The sequence below is a fragment of the Megachile rotundata genome, chromosome 3, assembly GCF_050947335.1.
Source record: "Megachile rotundata isolate GNS110a chromosome 3, iyMegRotu1, whole genome shotgun sequence".
Taxonomy (NCBI): Eukaryota; Metazoa; Arthropoda; class Insecta; order Hymenoptera; family Megachilidae; genus Megachile; species Megachile rotundata.
In genome coordinates, this window is record NC_134985.1 from 7,973,680 (window position 1) to 7,989,633 (window position 15,954).

Genomic DNA, 15,954 nt, shown 5'->3' on the forward strand with positions numbered 1-15,954 from the left:
AAAACAGTACAAATGTTTACAAAACCAGAAACATTGCAATCTAATATTTAATATTAACTGTTAACATTATTTAATATTAACAAAGCCTTACCTTGGGAGATAAGAGATCCTCTTCCGAACCACTTTGCCCTGTAGTCAAAGATGTCGCCACAATCGAGGACGCGATTTCCGAGTCCGGTACGTACTCGTATGCTGAAAGTCCCAAAATATTCAAATAAAAAGTTATACCCAACATAACTAACTATACATAACAAACCAATTAAAAGATTAAATAAATTAAACAGTTAAATTAATTAACCTACCTTCCACGATAAGCGACGTCGTGCAAACAGCCTCGCCAACAGGATTCACGGCACGACAAGTGTATTCACCGGCATCTTCGGGGAACACCTCGGTTATGGCTAAGCTGCAGACGCCTTCGGTGTCCTGTACAATAGTGATCTCTTTTCCCTCTTTGATAGGTTTCTTGTCGTGGTACCATTCTACTTTTGGAGTAGGTTTTCCTTGGACCACGCAAGTTAGGTTCGCGCTTTCGCCGTCCATCACTCTGACCGGTGACAAACGTTTGACGAACGTCGGGGAAACTAGCTCGACAGTCTCTTCCCATGGGGTTTCCAGCAGATTTATGGTGGCTGTGCAAGTGACCGATCCGGCGACGTTCTCGGCGCGACAGGTGTAGATGCCGGCGTATTCGGATTTGATTTCTTTGATCATTAGGATCGATCGGTTTTCTTGGGTGACGATCCTCACTTGTGGTGTGGACTGCGGGAGAAGATTGCAGATAAGTGTATTTGTGGAGTTAGTTTAGGTTGTGGAGTTACGATAAGATGTGGAGATAGCTTAGGTTGGGGAGTTAACTTAGGTTGTGGAATCAGGTGAAGCTGTCGAGTTACATTAGCTTGTGGAGTTAGTACAAGATGTGGAGGTAGCTTAGGTAGTGGAGTTAGCTTAGGTTGTGGAGTTGGCTGAGGTTGTGTAATCAGGTGAAGCTACGGAGTTATGTTAGCTTCTGGAGTTAGTACAAGATGTGGAGGTAGCTTAGGTAGTGGAGTTAGCTTAGGTTGTGGAGTTAGCTGAGGTTGTGTAATCAAGTGAAGCTGTGGAGTTATGTTAGCTTGTGGAGTTAGTACAAGATGTGGAGGTAGCTTAGGTAGTGGAGTTAGCTTAGGTTGTGGAGTTAGCTGAGGTTGTGTAATCAGGTGAAGCTACGGAGTTATGTTAGCTTGTGGATTTAGTGTAAGATGTGGAGGTAGCTTAGATACTGGAGTTAGCTTAGGTAGTGGAGTCAGTTGAGGTTGAGTAATCAGGTGAAGATGTGTAGTTAGTTAGTTTATAGAGTTAGATTAAATCATAACATCAGGTGAAGTTGTGCAGTTAGTTTAGGTAGTGAAGTTAAGTTATTTACAAGTTTGAAAATCTATTCTCTAGACCAAGATAAAACATCAAGTACCTCCAAAGGACGAGTCTCATGGAACCACTGGAACGACGCCGTCGGATAGGACTCAACCTTCGTCTCCATAATCACGACCTCTCCCTCTGCAACTATCTGCGGTTGCAAAGGCTCAATGAACCTGGGAGCCTTCACTTCGTCCGTCTTATCCGGCTTATCCTTCACAGTAACCGACCCAGAGCTCCTAGCCTCACCAACAGGATTCTGCACGCGGACCTCATACTTCCCTCCATCCTTCTTCGTCACTTCAGGAATGAACAATTCCGCAGTGTTCTCATAGATCTTGATGACGTTCTTATCAGAAGGAACCAACTCGACGCCATTGCGGAACCACTTCACTTCCGGAGTGGGTTTGCTCTCGAAGTCCGCGGACAGCGTCAGAGGCTTTCCGCGTTCAGCGACCAACGCTGGCAAGGGTCTTGTGATCTTCGGTGCTCTGAGTACTTCTGGTTTGGTGACTTTAACCGCGTCGCTTATCACCAGATTCGCTCTGCACTCGGCTCGACCGAATTTGTTCACTGCCCGCACTCGGTAAATCGTTTCGTCTTCGGGTGTTGGCTCCAGGATGTGTAGCTTCGCTTCTCCGGTTTCTGGGTTGAAGGTGATCTCTCTGCCTTTCTTGGGTTTGAGCTCTTGGTCTCCGCGGTACCACTTCACTTCCGGTACTGGCGTTCCCGTTACCACGCACTCTAGCAGTGCTGGTTTGTGCTCTTCGACCATCAGGGGCTTGATGGGTGTCGAGAAGTGTGGGGCTATGCCTTCTTCTTCTTTTTCTGTGAAGAGAAGAAGAAGATTAAATTCAAGGTATGGATCGTAGTGGTGCAGCTAAGGCTGTTATTGAGACTTGAACATTTGGTGAGACATACAATTCGTATAGTCGAATTACAGCCATAGTTGCAACAATTATAACACAAAACCACAAAGCTTCATGCAAGCATAATCTTGAAGCTTTCACAACACATTTGCACTTAATGCTCCTTCGTATAAATTTCTAGTTTGAACAAAATTTTTGTTCATGACATTATTCACGCCTGAAAATCTCAGTGCTATATGTTATGCAAGACAAACATTTAATCCAAAATCATTGTAACAGCATATAATATAAATATAAGCGTTATTTGCGAAAACATATGTATTTCATTAATATGAGTCTACTTTATCCTGGTACACCTGCAAACATTTTTAAAAAACCTTGATCACACAACAAATCAAACACAGCTGAAAACAAAAATACAAAAGCATTGATTTATTAAAACACGGCAAAAAGACAATCACAGGGACATCACGAGGTAAATTTCTAGTACCGAATATCACGAGATTGACGGTGGACGTAGCGACTCCTGCAGGGTTCGACGCTCTGCAAGAATACATTCCAGCGTCCTCCTCCTTCACTTTAGTGATCTCCAACGAAGCCGTAGTTTCGTACACTGTCATTATATACTTCTCGCTAGCGTGAAGTTCTTGCTCGTTTCTGTACCACGTAATTTCCGGAACCGGATTGCCAAACACGGTGCAAGTGAATTTGGCGGTGGTTTCTGGTTCAGCGATAACGGGCTGAAGTTTTTGGATGAACCTTGGTGCAATTTTCTTATCTTTGTCGATGATCGATATGTCGACCTGAGTACGCTGTTTGCGTTTTCTCTTTCGGTCTTCGATTTGGACTTCTTCTTTCTCGATTACTTCGACTTCCTTGGTTTCTACTTGGATTTCTTCTTTTTCGATTTCTTCTGGTTTCTTCTTTGGTCTTCTTCTTGTTATTTCGACTATTTCTTCTGTTTCTTCTTCTTCGACCTCTGGTTTTTCTAACCTGACGGGTTTCAGTTCTGGTTTTTCTTCTTTTGGTTTCTCTTCGGGTTTCTCTCTCTTCACTGGCTTCAGAGTTACCTTCTCAGGAACCTCTTCTTCTTTAGGTTTCTTTGGAACTGGTTTCAATTTCATTTCGTCCTTTTCAACCTCTTCAGGTACTTTCTCTTTCTTTACAGGCTTGAGGACAACTTCTTCAGATTTTTCAGGTTCTTTCTTCACTTTCTTTAAGGTTATTTCTTCTTCGACCTTTTTGACAACTTCCTCGCGTTTCTCGACCGGTTTCAGTTCGACCACTTCTTTTTCTTCTTCTGGCTTTTTCGGTTTGCGAGGCTTTCTCCACGACACTTCCGATACTTCAGTGACTTCTTCAACTTTCTCTTCTTCTGGCTGTACTTCGATCTTCTTTTCGACAACCTTCTTCGGCCTTCGCCAAGGAAGTTCTGGTTTTTCTTCCTTGACTTCTGTGATCTCTTCTATGACTTCCGTAACTTCTTCCTTTTCAGGCTTCTTGCGCTCTATCTTTGTTACTTCGATTACTGTTTCTTCTTTTTCTACCCTCTCCTCTGGTTTTTCTAACCTGACGGGTTTCAGTTCTGGTTTTTCTTCTTTTGGTTTCTCTTCGGGCTTCTCTCTCTTCACCGGCTTCAGAGTTACCTTCTCAGGAACCTCTTCTTCTTTAGGTTTCTTTGGAACTGGTTTCAATTTCACTTCATCCTTTTCAACCTCTTCGGGAACCTTTTCTTTCTTCACAGGCTTGAGGACTACTTCTTCAGGTTTCTCGGGTACTTTCTCCACTTTCTTCACTGTTATCTCTTCTTCGACTTTCTGTATAACTTCTTCGTGTTTCTCCTCAGCCTTCACTTCAATTACTTCTTCTACCGGTTTCTTCGGTTTTCGTGGCTTTCTCCAGGACACTTCAGACACCTCAGTGACCTCTTCAACCACTTCAGGTTTGATTTCTTCGATTTCAACCTTCTTTTCGACGACTTCCTTCGTTCTTCGCCATGGTACCTCCTTCTTCTCTTCCTTGATTTCTACTTCTTTCCTTTCTTCCCTAATTTCTTGCTGTACAACTTCCTTCGCTTCCACTTTCTGTTCCACGATCGTTTCTTCTTCGTGGACTTTGGTAATGACCTTCTCTTGATCGATGGGTACCACAGTTATTTCTTCTTGGAAGTCGACAACTTTCTTCGTCTTCTTGCCACGGCGCCATGGTAATATCGAGGTTTCTTCCGGCTTTTCTTCTTCAGGTTTCTCTTCAACCTTTTCAACGACCTTTGGAACAGGTTTCAGTGTCACTTCTTCAGGTTTAGCCTCTTCTGGTTTTTCTGGTCGTTTCACAGGCTTCAATTTGACCTCTTCAGGTTTCTGTTCTTCCGGTTTTTCTTTCACGACTGGTTTCAGTTTGATTTCTTCTTTCTCTTCTTCTTCTTTAGGAAGCCTCTTCACAGGTTTCAATGTCACTTCTTCTGGTTTAGCCTCTTCTGGTTTTTCTGGTCGTTTCACAGGCTTCAATTTGACTTCTTCAGGTTTCTGTTCCTCCGGTTTTTCTTTGACGACTGGTTTCAGTTTGATTTCTTCTTTTACTTCTTCCTCTTTAGGAAGCCTCTTCACAGGTTTTAATTTTACCTCTTCAGGTTTTTGTTCTTCCGGTTTTTCTTTGACGACAGGTTTCAGTTTGATTTCTTCTTTCTCTTCTTCTTCTTTGGGAAGTCTCTTCACAGGTTTTAATTGCACTTCCTCCGGTTTTTCTTCTTCCGGTTTCTCAAGCCGTTTGACAGGTTTCAATTTGACTTCCTCAGGTTTCTGTTCTTCTGGTTTTTCTTTCTTAACTGGTTTTAATTTCACTTCTTCTCTTTCTTCTTCCTCCTTAGGAAGCCTCTTCACAGGTTTTAGTGTTACTTCCTCCGGTTTTTCTTCTTCCGGTTTGTCAACTCGCTTAACAGGTTTCAATTTGACTTCCTCAGGTTTCTCTTCTTCAGGCTTTTCTTTCTTAATTGGTTTGAGTTTCACTTCTTCTTTTTCTTCTTCTTCCTTCGGAAGTCGTTTCACCGGTTTCAGTACCACTTCCTCCGGTTTCTCTTCTTCTGGCTTTTCAGGTCGTTTGACAGGTTTCAATTTAATCTCCGGCTTTTCTTCTTCTGGTTTCTCTTTCTTAATAGGTTTGAGTTTCACTTCTTCTTTCTCTTCTTCTTCTTTAGGAAGTCGTTTTACCGGTTTCAGTACCACTTCCTCCGGTTTCTCTTCTTCCGGCTTTTCAGGTCGTTTGAATGGTTTCAATTTAATCTCCGGCTTCTCTTCCTCTGGCTTTTCTTTTGTAATCGGTTTCAACTTTACCTCCTCCTTCTCTTCTTCTTCCTTGGGAAGCCGTTTAACCGGTTTCAACGTAACTTCCTCCGGTTTCTCTTCTTCAGGTTTTTCTAGCCGTTTAACAGGTTTCAACTTAACCTCTGGTTTTTCTTCTTCTGGTTTTTCTTTCGTAATTGGTTTTAATTTAACTTCCTCTTTCTCCTCTTCTTCCTTAGGAAGTCGTTTAACTGGTTTCAATTTTACTTCTTCCGGTTTCTCTTCTTCTGGTTTTTCCTTCTTAAATGGTTTTAATTTAACTTCTTCTTTTTCTTCCTCTTCCTTAGGAAGTCGTTTAACGGGTTTCAATTTTACTTCTTCCGGTTTTTCTTCTTCTGGCTTTTCCTTCCTTATTGGTTTTAGTTTCACTTCTTCTTTCTCTTCTTCTTCCTTAGGAAGTCGTTTAACGGGTTTTAATTTTACTTCTTCCGGTTTTTCTTCCTCTGGCTTTTCCTTCCTTATTGGTTTTAATTTAACTTCTTCTTTCTCTTCTTCTTCCTTAGGAAGTCGTTTAACCGGTTTGAGTGTTACTTCCTCCGGTTTCTCTTCTTCCGGTTTCTCCCATCGTCTAACAGGTTTGAGTTTGACCTCCGGCTTTTCTTCTTCGGGTTTTTCTTTCTTAAACGGCTTCAACTTCACTTCTTCTTTCTCTTCTTCTTCTTTAGGAAGTCGTTTAACCGGCTTCAACGTTACTTCCTCCGGTTTCTCTTCTTCCGGTTTCTCCCAACGTTTCACAGGTTTTAATTTAACCTCCGGCTTTTCTTCTTCTGGCTTTTCTTTTTTAAATGGTTTCAACTTCACTTCTTCTTTCTCTTCTTCTTCCTTTGGAAGTCGTTTAGCCGGTTTCAGTGTTATTTCTTCAGGTTTTGCTTCTTCAGGTTTTTCTCCTCGTTTGAAAGGCTTTAATTTAACCTCCGGTTTCTCTTCCTCCGGTTTCTTCCTGTCTATTGGTTTGAGTTTCACTTCTTCCTTCTCTTCCTCCTCTTTAGGAAGTCGTTTGACAGGTTTCAGGGTTACTTCTTCAGGTTTAGCTTCCTCAGGTTTTTCTCCCCGTTTGAAAGGCTTTAATTTAACCTCTGGTTTCTCTTCCTCCGGCTTTTTTCTGTCTATCGGCTTGAGTTTTATTTCTTCTTTTTCTTCTTCCTCCTTCGGAAGTCGTTTCACAGGTTTCAACGTAACTTCCTCAGGTTTGGCTTCCTCCGGTTTTTCCAGTCGTCTAACAGGCTTTAACTTAATTTCCGCTATTTGTTCTTCAGTCGTCTTCTCTACCTTTGGTTTCTTAGGTTTTTCTTCCTTCACTTCCTGTTCCTCAGGTTTGGGTACCTCCTCAGGTTTTTCTTCTTTAGGAACGATCTTCTTTGCCGGTTTCTTACCACGTCTCCATGGCAGTTCCGTCTTTTCTTCAGGAACTTCTTCCTCAGGTTTGGGTTGCACCTCTTCGGGTTTCAACTCTTCCGGCACAATTTTCTTCTCTTTCTTACCACGTCGCCATGGCAGTTCCGTCTTTTCTTCAGGAACCTCTCCGTTCTCTTCAGGTTTCTTCAGTGGTTTTAGAGTCACTTCTTCCGGTGTTTCCTTTTCTTTCGGTACCTTTTGAACCGGTTTTAGTGTCACTTCTTCTCTCTCTTCCTTCTCTTCCGGTTTCTTGCCTCTTCGCGTGGGTTTCAACACTACAGCAGAGAAGTCTTCAACCTCCTGTTCTTTCTTTACTTCTTGCACTTTTTCTTTTCGTGCCTTTCGCCAGCTTACTTCTTTCTCTTCTTCCTCTACCTTTTTCTCCTCTGTGACTTCTTCTTTCTTCTCTACTACCTTCTTCTGTCCACGTTTCCAAGGCAATTCGGACACTTCCGAAGGCTTCTCTTCTTCAGGAGCCACTTCCGGTTTCAAGGGTTTCTTCTCTTCAACTTTCTTCTCTACCGGTTTCAGCTTAATTTCTTCCTTAGTTTCTTCTTCTTTCGGAAGACGTTTCACGGGTTTTAACGTAATTTCTTCCTTGGTTTCTTCTTCTTTCGGAAGACGTTTCACCGGTTTGAGGGTAACTTCTTCCTTTTCTTCCTTCTCTTCAGGAACTTTTCCTCGTTTAACCGGTTTCAAAGTCATTGATTTGAAGTCCTCGATCGTTTCTTCTTTTTTCTGGATCACTTTATCCTCTACAACCTTAGTTTCTTCTTTTTTCTTGATCACTTTATCCTCTACAATCTTTGTTTCTTCTTGTACCTTTTCAACAACGGTCTCCTTTTGTTTAGGTTTCCTCAGCCAGGGTATCTCTTCGGTGGGCTTCTCTTCCGGTTTCTCAGGAATTTTGCGTTTAACCGGTTTGAAGATCGACTTGGTGTCCTCTATCGTTTCTTCTTCCTTCTTTAATATCGTTTTGTCTTCTACGATCTTTATCTTCTCCTCCACCTTTTCAACGACCTTTTCAGGAACGATGGTCTCTTTCTTCTTCGGTTTTCTTCGCCAGGACACCTCCTCGACTTCCGTTGGCTTCTCTTCTTCCGGTTTTTCAGGAACTCTGACTGGTCTACCCAACTTTCTAGTGTCCTCCACCGTTTCTTCTTTTTTCTTCAGTATTGTCGTGTCCTCAAGCATCTGTATTTCTTCCACTTCCTCACCAGGTTTTTCAGGAACCTTTCGTTTCGGTTTCCTGATCCAAGGTAATTCTTCAGTCTCCGTAGGTTTCTCTTCTTCCGGTTTTTCAGGAACCTTGCCTCGTTTGACCGGTTTCAATGTCAACGACTTGAAGTCCTCGATGGTTTCTTCTTTTCTCTTCAGCAAAGTCGTGTCCTCTACCATCTGTATTTCTTCTTCTACCTTTTCCACCGTCTTCTCAACGGTCTCTTTCTTCCCGGGTTTTCTTCGCCAAAACACCTCTTCAACTTCCGTTGGCTTCTCTTCTTCCGGTTTTTCAGGAACTCTGACTGGTCTACCCAACTTTCTAGTGTCCTCAACCATTTCTTCTTTCTTCTTCAATAACGTGGTGTCTTCCAGTATCTGTATTTCTTCCACTTCTTCACCTGGTTTTCCAGGAACCTTTCGTTTCGGTTTCCTGATCCAAGGTAGCTCTTCAGTCTCTGTAGGCTTCTCTTCTTCCGGTTTTTCAGGGACTTTGCCTCGTCTGACCGGTTTCAAGGCCAACGACTTGAAGTCCTCGATGGTCTCTTCCTTTTTCTTCAGCAAAGTCGTGTCCTCTAAAAACTGTATCTCCTCAACTCCTTCACCAGGCTTTTCAGGAACGATAGTTTCCTTTTTCTTCGGTTTTCTTCTCCAGGACACAGTTTCAACCTGCTGCTCCTCTTCCTCCACCTTTTCGGTAACTCTCTGTGGAACCAAGTCTTCCTTTTCTCGTTTGAACGGTTTCAATTGCACCTTTTCTTGCACCTTGTCTTCCGGTTTCGGTCTTTCGAACGGTTTCAATTCCGGTCTTTCACGCTTTTCTTCTTCGGGTTTCGGTTTCTGGAATGGTTTCAGTGTCACTTCTGTCTGCGGCTTCTCTTCAGGCTTGCGTCTCGGAATGGGTTTCAGTTGAATCTCCTCCTCTTTCTCTTCTTCTTCACGTGGAATGCGTTTGACAGGCTTCAAGGTCACTTCTTCCAGTTTTTCCTTCTCCTCGGGCGCGCGTTCGCGTTTTACGGGTTTCAACGTCACGGACTTAAAGTCCTCGATCGATTCCTCCTTTTTCTCCCATGTTCTTCTCGACACTTTCTTGCCCCCAACACCTAGAATTTTGTCAAAGTTTACCCTTTTATTTTTTGAACTTGTTTACCGAGGTGCCACTTTCTCGGAAAAGGAATGGTTGAAGGAAAGTGTTATTTCTCTGATTTCGTATTTTACTGTATGTGCTATATGACATATGTAAAATACTGTGCACGATTTCTTCTTCTTTGCAGCGTCCTTGAATTCTCTTCCTCTCATATTTAGGAATTTGTGAATTTTTTATTTTTATTTTCTATTATTGTATTTTCTTCTTGCTTCTCATTGATTGCTGTGAATATCTCCTAAATTCTAAAAATTAAAAATGTTAAACTGTGGAATTCAAAAATGAAGAAATTTAAACCCGAAATTCAGAAACGCAAAATATTTAATTCTGTATTGTTAAAATTTAAAATTTCACCTCCTGGATTCTAGGACTAAGAAATTTTTAAGTCCAGAATATAAAAATAGAAAATTTTAAGTCTTAGATCCTAAAGCTGAAAAATTTTAAATTTTGTAAACTTAATTTTGCAACATTCTGAAAATGAAAAATATTAAATTTTCTAACAAATGAGAGTTCAATTGCAAAAGATCTTTCAAAGTCATCGAAAAAGGTTAAGATCATACGCAACGATATCGTTGTTTAGATTTTACAGTGTGTTCCAAGTGATTAAGTGACGAGACCGAAGAAACAGTAGAAATAGTCACGAGTCATTTATTCAAAGAGTTTAATCGGTTGATTCTCGATGTCAAGAACAATGCTCTTTTGTTAGCAATATCTCGGTTCTATGCCAACTGCAACCACTTCCAAGTGAAGATATTTTTGAATGTTAGTCATACAGTAGTAAACAACCCGTTCAACAAATTTCTGCGATTTATCACAGCCCTCAGCTTCTTTCAACGATCATTTCGTTCATATTTAAAAATTACGTGCATACATTAGGAGTTGGTGTAAATCGTTTAGGAGGACGTGAATCTGTCTGCAGGGCTATTTCTTCACTGCGTTGGGTATAATTATTTGTGGGTGACAAGAAGAGCGTTGAATGTTTCAGGGTGTCAGGATTGACGAAATTAAGAGAGTAGGCGAAGAAGAATATTAGAACGTGGGAATACGTGGAGAAGAATAGTAGAACGTTTCAATGTGTGAAGAAGAAAAGAAGAATAGATGAATACTTGAAGAACAATGCAGCATAGAAATGCTTGAAGAAGAAAAGAACAATAGATAAATAATTGAAGAAGAATATAGCAAAAAAAGTTTGAAGAAGAATATAACAAATATTTTTCACTAGAATGCTTGAAGAAGAATGTAACAAATATTCTTCACTAGAATGCTTGCAGAAGAGTATAACAAATATTCTTCACTAAAATGCGTGAAGAAGAATATGAAAACTTAAGCATGTCTGAAGAAGAATATAGGAATATGAGGAAGAATACAAGAATATAGACTAAATCTGTGAGAAGAAGAATATAAGAATACAAAGGACGTAAGGAGAGGAATACAAGAAGACAATAATGCGAGAAGAAGAATATAAGAACAGAAGAATATATGAAGAAGAATACAGGAACCCAAGAAGGTTTGAAGGAGAATAAAAGATCAGTTGAGTGTGAGAAGAAGAAAACAAGAGTATCTGAATGTATGAAGAAGAAAAGAAGAATACCTGAATGCGTGAAGAAGAAAAGAGGAACTCCTCAATACGTAAAGAAGAACATAAGAGTAACTGAACGCGCGAAGAAGGAAACAAGAATACATGAATGCGTGAAGAAGAAAACGAGAACATCTGAATGCGAAAAGAAGAAAAGAGGAATCCATAAATGCTTGAAGAAGAAAAGAAGAATCCATAAATGCTTGAGGAAGAAAACTAGAATCCATAAATGCTAGAAGAAGAAAAGAAGAATCCGTAAATGCTTGAAGAAGAAAAGAAGAATCCATAAATGCTTGAAGAAGAATACAAGAGCACCAAAATACATAAAGAAGAATACAAGAATATTCGATAACAAACAATATAAATGTTGCAACAAGACAAGTTCTCTAGTCAAATCAATCATATTGTCAGGAAAAGAACAATATCCGGGTGTCCTATAAATTTTCTCGTCAGCTCCGTACGCGTGTAAACGCACTTGAAAATTTATGTTTCGTAATTTCGACGAGATAGACGGCCTGTGGATCGTGGCCAGATCAACTTTGCACAAGAGAAAATCAAGGCAAATCGCCAACGGATTGGCCTTCGGTAACCAGAGAGTCACTTGGATTGTTAATATTCTGACGGCGACTAATAATCGTAATGATATATGATTTATTTTAAAAATAAATTACACTTGAATCCTTTTCCTTGATCCAGTAAACAAACGCTTATTACGTGAATAGGTTGGCAACTGACATCACGACCTCCATATTTGTTTTCAGTAAAAATTATTTATTGAAATTCAACGGATATTGAATTTTTAATTTATATTGAAATTCAATAGCAATGTTTTACTATATTTTTTAGTAATTTTTCAATTTTTATAGAATTTACAGGCATTGTGATATATATGAATCTAATTGGCGATATATCATGATGGACTCTAGTTATATTGCCGTTAATGAGGATGCAAAAGTGTGAAGTTGAGGGAGATGGTAATGTACTAGATTGATTATAAAATTTCTGCTTTGAGATCGCCTTGATGATGATTACAAGGGAAATACAACGTGCGTCAAATGCAACGCACGGTAAGTACAGCGTGCAGTAAATTTAACGCGTCATAAGTGCAATACGTGATGAACACAATGCGTCCAAATTATAATGCAAAGAAAATATAACGCTCTGCAAGTGTAATGCGTAGTAATTTGAACGCATTGTAAATACAACGCACTGTAATTCCAACACGCTGAAATTCCAACGCATCGCAAGTATTACGCATTGCAATTCCTACGCGCCGCAAGTACAACGCATTGCAATTCCAACACGTCGCAAATACAACGCATTGCGATTGTAACGCGTCGCAAGTACAACGCGCTGTAATTCCAACACGCTGAAATTTCAACGCATCGCAAGTATAATGCATTGCAATTCCAACACACTGAAATTCCAACGCATCGCAAGTATAACGCATTGCAATTCCAATGCGTTGCAAGTACAACGCATTGCAATTCCAACGTGTCGCAAATACAATGCATTGCAATTCCAACGCGCCGCAAGTACAACGAGCTGTAATTCCAACACGCTGAAATTTCAACGCATCGCAAGTATAACGCATTGCAATTTCAATGCGTTGCAAGTACAACGCATTGCAATTCCAACGTGTCGCAAATACAATGCATTGCAATTCCAACGCGCCGCAAGTACAACGTATTGCAATTCCAACGCGCCGCAAGTACAACGCATTGCAATTCCAACGCGTCGCAAATACAACGCATTGCAATTCCAACGCGGCGCAAGTACAACGCACTGTAATTTCAACGCGCCGCAAATTCCAACGCGCTGAAATTCCAACGCGCCGTAATTTACAACGCACTGCAATTGAAACGCGCTGAAATTCCAACGCGCCGCAAATTACAATACACTGCACTTGTAACGCGCTGCAAATTACAACGCATTGCAAGTTGAACGCGTCGCAAATTATAATACACTGAAATTTCGATTGCGACAAATTCAACGCACCGCAAAATCGACGCGCAGCAAATTCAACGCGTGGCTATATAATATGTGGCAATATAACGCGTGACAATGCAATTTAACTTTGCAATCTAACATTTCAACGTACAATATACAATAACTACTAGTGCATTTTTAATAAAAGTTTTATATAAAAGTTGCAATATAACAAGAGTCAACCACAAAACCTCAAAAACCAATCAAAACAAATTTCATTTTTTAATTTACAATTCACAAGTTTGCAAGGCTCGCAAATTGTTGACTGAGGTTCAAATGAAAACGTCTGTTTATTTAAGTTCAGAATAGTAAGACCATAAGTTGTAAACTGCACGAGGGTAACGAAGAATCAAAGCAATTTCTTGCAGCAGACTCCGAGCTTTGTTTCTTTTTATTCTCGGCAGGAGATTTCAAGCGTAAGATCAACCAAAACGTGGAACACACGCCACGACTTTGCGGAGTTTTATTTTTAAACACGTCGAAAAACAGACGATTCGTCATCTGCAACGCAGAATCCAAACGAGATTTTTCAACATTCGTTTCTTTAGGATTGTATTTTTGAATCGTGGGCATTAATCATTTTTCTTAGTAAGAAAAATGGACGATTTGGCGAATGCAAATATATTTATCTTGTGTCGTGTGCAATGTTAACTCATTTATTATTTTGCTAGGAGCGTTGTTTGATGAAGATGATTCTAATATTTATGTGTTTTTTCATTTTTATGTACATGCTATTGTATTTTTTTATAGTGACAATGGTAATAAGGATGGATATAATAAACAAAATTTAAAATTGTTTTAACTGTTTGTACATCTTGGACCACACTGTATTATCATAATAATGTATGCTATATCTTGAAGTATTTATTAATTCATAATTTCTTAATAATATTTATAATTCATATTAATTCATGATTACTTGAAAATAATTATATATATATATTTTTTTATTAATTTCTATCTTTTCAAGAATAAATAAATTCATAATTCATATGAACTCATAACTTTTCAAGAATAATTTTATTCATCATTCATATGAACTCATAACTTCTCAAGAATAAATAAATTCATAATTTATATGAATTCATATCTTCTCAAAAATGAAGAAATTCATAATTCATATAAATTCATAATTTTTCAAAAATAAATAAATTCATAATTTATACTAATTCGTAACTTTTCAAGAATAAATAAATTCATAATTCATATGAACTCATAACTTCTCAAGAATAAATAAATTCACAATTTATGTGAATTCATATCTTCTCAAAAATGAAGAAATTCATAATTCATATAAATTTATAATTTTTAAAAAATAAATAAATTCATAATTCACATGAATTCACATCTTCTCAAAAATGAAGAAATTCATAATTCACATTAATTCATATTTTTTTAAAAATTAATAAATTCCTAATTCACATGAATTCACATCTTCTAAAAAATGAAGAAATTCCTAATTCACATGAATTCACATCTTCCCAAAAATGAAGAAATTCCTAATTCACATAAATTCATACCTTCCCAAAAATGAATAAATTCCATACCTCCCATTAATTCATAACTTCCAAAAAATAAATAACTTCATAATTCCCATCAATTCCCAATTTCCTAAAAACAAAAACTTCATAAAACTCTTCACTCTCAATCCCACCTATCCTAATTAATTACTACATTACCTGTATTACTACATAAATAATATACATAACACATCAATTTCCAAATAAAATGTCCTCCACCCAAAAATCCCCCCAAAAAAACAAAAAACATCCATAGCGATTAGTTCATCACAGTCTGGCTAGACACCGAGTCGCCTTAGTACAGACCCGGAAGCTCGTCTAGCATTCCAAGCTCGCTAATAACCGCGTCGGGTCATTATTCTAGCTTACGACGTGACGGAGGTGGCCGCACGCAGTTTCCCACTCAAAATGAAAAACCCGAACACGGTCCACCAAGAGGGGGTAGAGTGGTGATGCATGCATCGGGTACTTTCAGTTCGTCGAAAGCGTGGTGGGGAAACTGTGTGTCTGACGCCACTATGCACACCTCTACCCCGAAGAAGCTGGTCTAGCCTTAATAGTCATCCACTGGAAGCCGGAGACGAACGAACCCGTCTACCGTTTCTCAAGTTCAAAACGTATTTCTTCGACATTTTATCGCGAGTGGTGAACAAAAGTGGTGCTTTCAAGTGAAACGTGGTGCTTTGACAGCTGGGCTGCCTTCGATGGAGCCACACGGCTCGATCGAAGTGCAGCCGCTTTTGAACTGGACACGACTGATGCTGTATCGAAATCGAGTGTTAAGAATGGTGCCTCGGAGTGAAAAGTGACACGGTTATTCGAGAGACTCGCCGGTGAAAACGCGCTTAATATGGTTATAATTATAAGGAGATAGAATAGTACAGTACAGAATACAGAATAATCGGAGAGCCGCAGTTTTTTTAGCCGAATGAGTCATTCATTAAACGAGTTGTTCTCAGAGGAGAATTATTCGATGAATCATTGGAGTGGTCATGTACAGAAATAAAAATAAATTCGCCAAAGCTTATTCGTGGTTGTCCCTGACCTTCTTCCCTTAATTTAATAAAACCGTAACACAATTCACGGCTAGCAAATTTATTCCAGTCGAACTTGTACAGTGAGAAAGGTACATGTATTACAATAACAAACAGGATAAAAATAATCCGATGCCCGTGGACCATTCGTCAGGGACGCACCCCGATGGATAGAATCCTCTTCGGTACTCGAGCGTGGCAAAAAGAGGTGCCTGCGGATTTACCAGAAATAATTCCTTCCCGCCTTCCAGAGTGCGCTGACACACGCTCCCCCGTCTTTATTTCTGGCGTGGCTGAATCACCGGCAGCTGGGTCGGCCGAAATAGTCGGCTTCGCTCCCTCCTCGACGAAATCACGAAGGTGGGTGGCCGACGACGAAGAAGGCCTCCCTGCGTGATTCACCGCGTGTTTTTTCCACTACGCTTTGGCAGATGTCTTCTGTTCAGGTGGTCGTTTCTTCAAGGTCGCTGTCACCC

At 39.7% G+C, this 15,954-nt stretch overlaps 1 protein-coding gene and 1 long non-coding RNA gene across 18 annotated transcripts in view; one reads left to right on the top strand and one right to left on the bottom strand.

The window, feature by feature from the left end:
* Positions 1–15,954, bottom strand: part of sls (sallimus) — a 171,363-nt gene that overhangs the window by 68,059 nt on the left and 87,350 nt on the right. For 15 of the 17 annotated variants that reach the window (XM_076529439.1, XM_076529452.1, XM_076529451.1 and 12 more), the window contains 4 exons: positions 2,755–9,318; positions 1,451–2,223; positions 303–762; positions 92–192 (listed from right to left, as the gene is read on the bottom strand). The exons of 1 other annotated variant lie outside the window; for it this stretch is intronic. In XM_076529439.1, the coding sequence (XP_076385554.1) occupies positions 92–192; positions 303–762; positions 1,451–2,223; positions 2,755–9,318 (7,898 nt within the window). The remainder of the gene's footprint in view (positions 1–91; positions 193–302; positions 763–1,450; positions 2,224–2,754; positions 9,319–15,954) is intronic. One more of the 17 variants, XM_076529444.1, reaches the window with a different exon arrangement.
* On the top strand, positions 13,652–15,471 carry LOC143264061 (uncharacterized). Its single transcript, XR_013037504.1, has 2 exons — positions 13,652–13,767; positions 14,809–15,471. It is a non-coding gene; the product is annotated as an uncharacterized LOC143264061 (long non-coding RNA).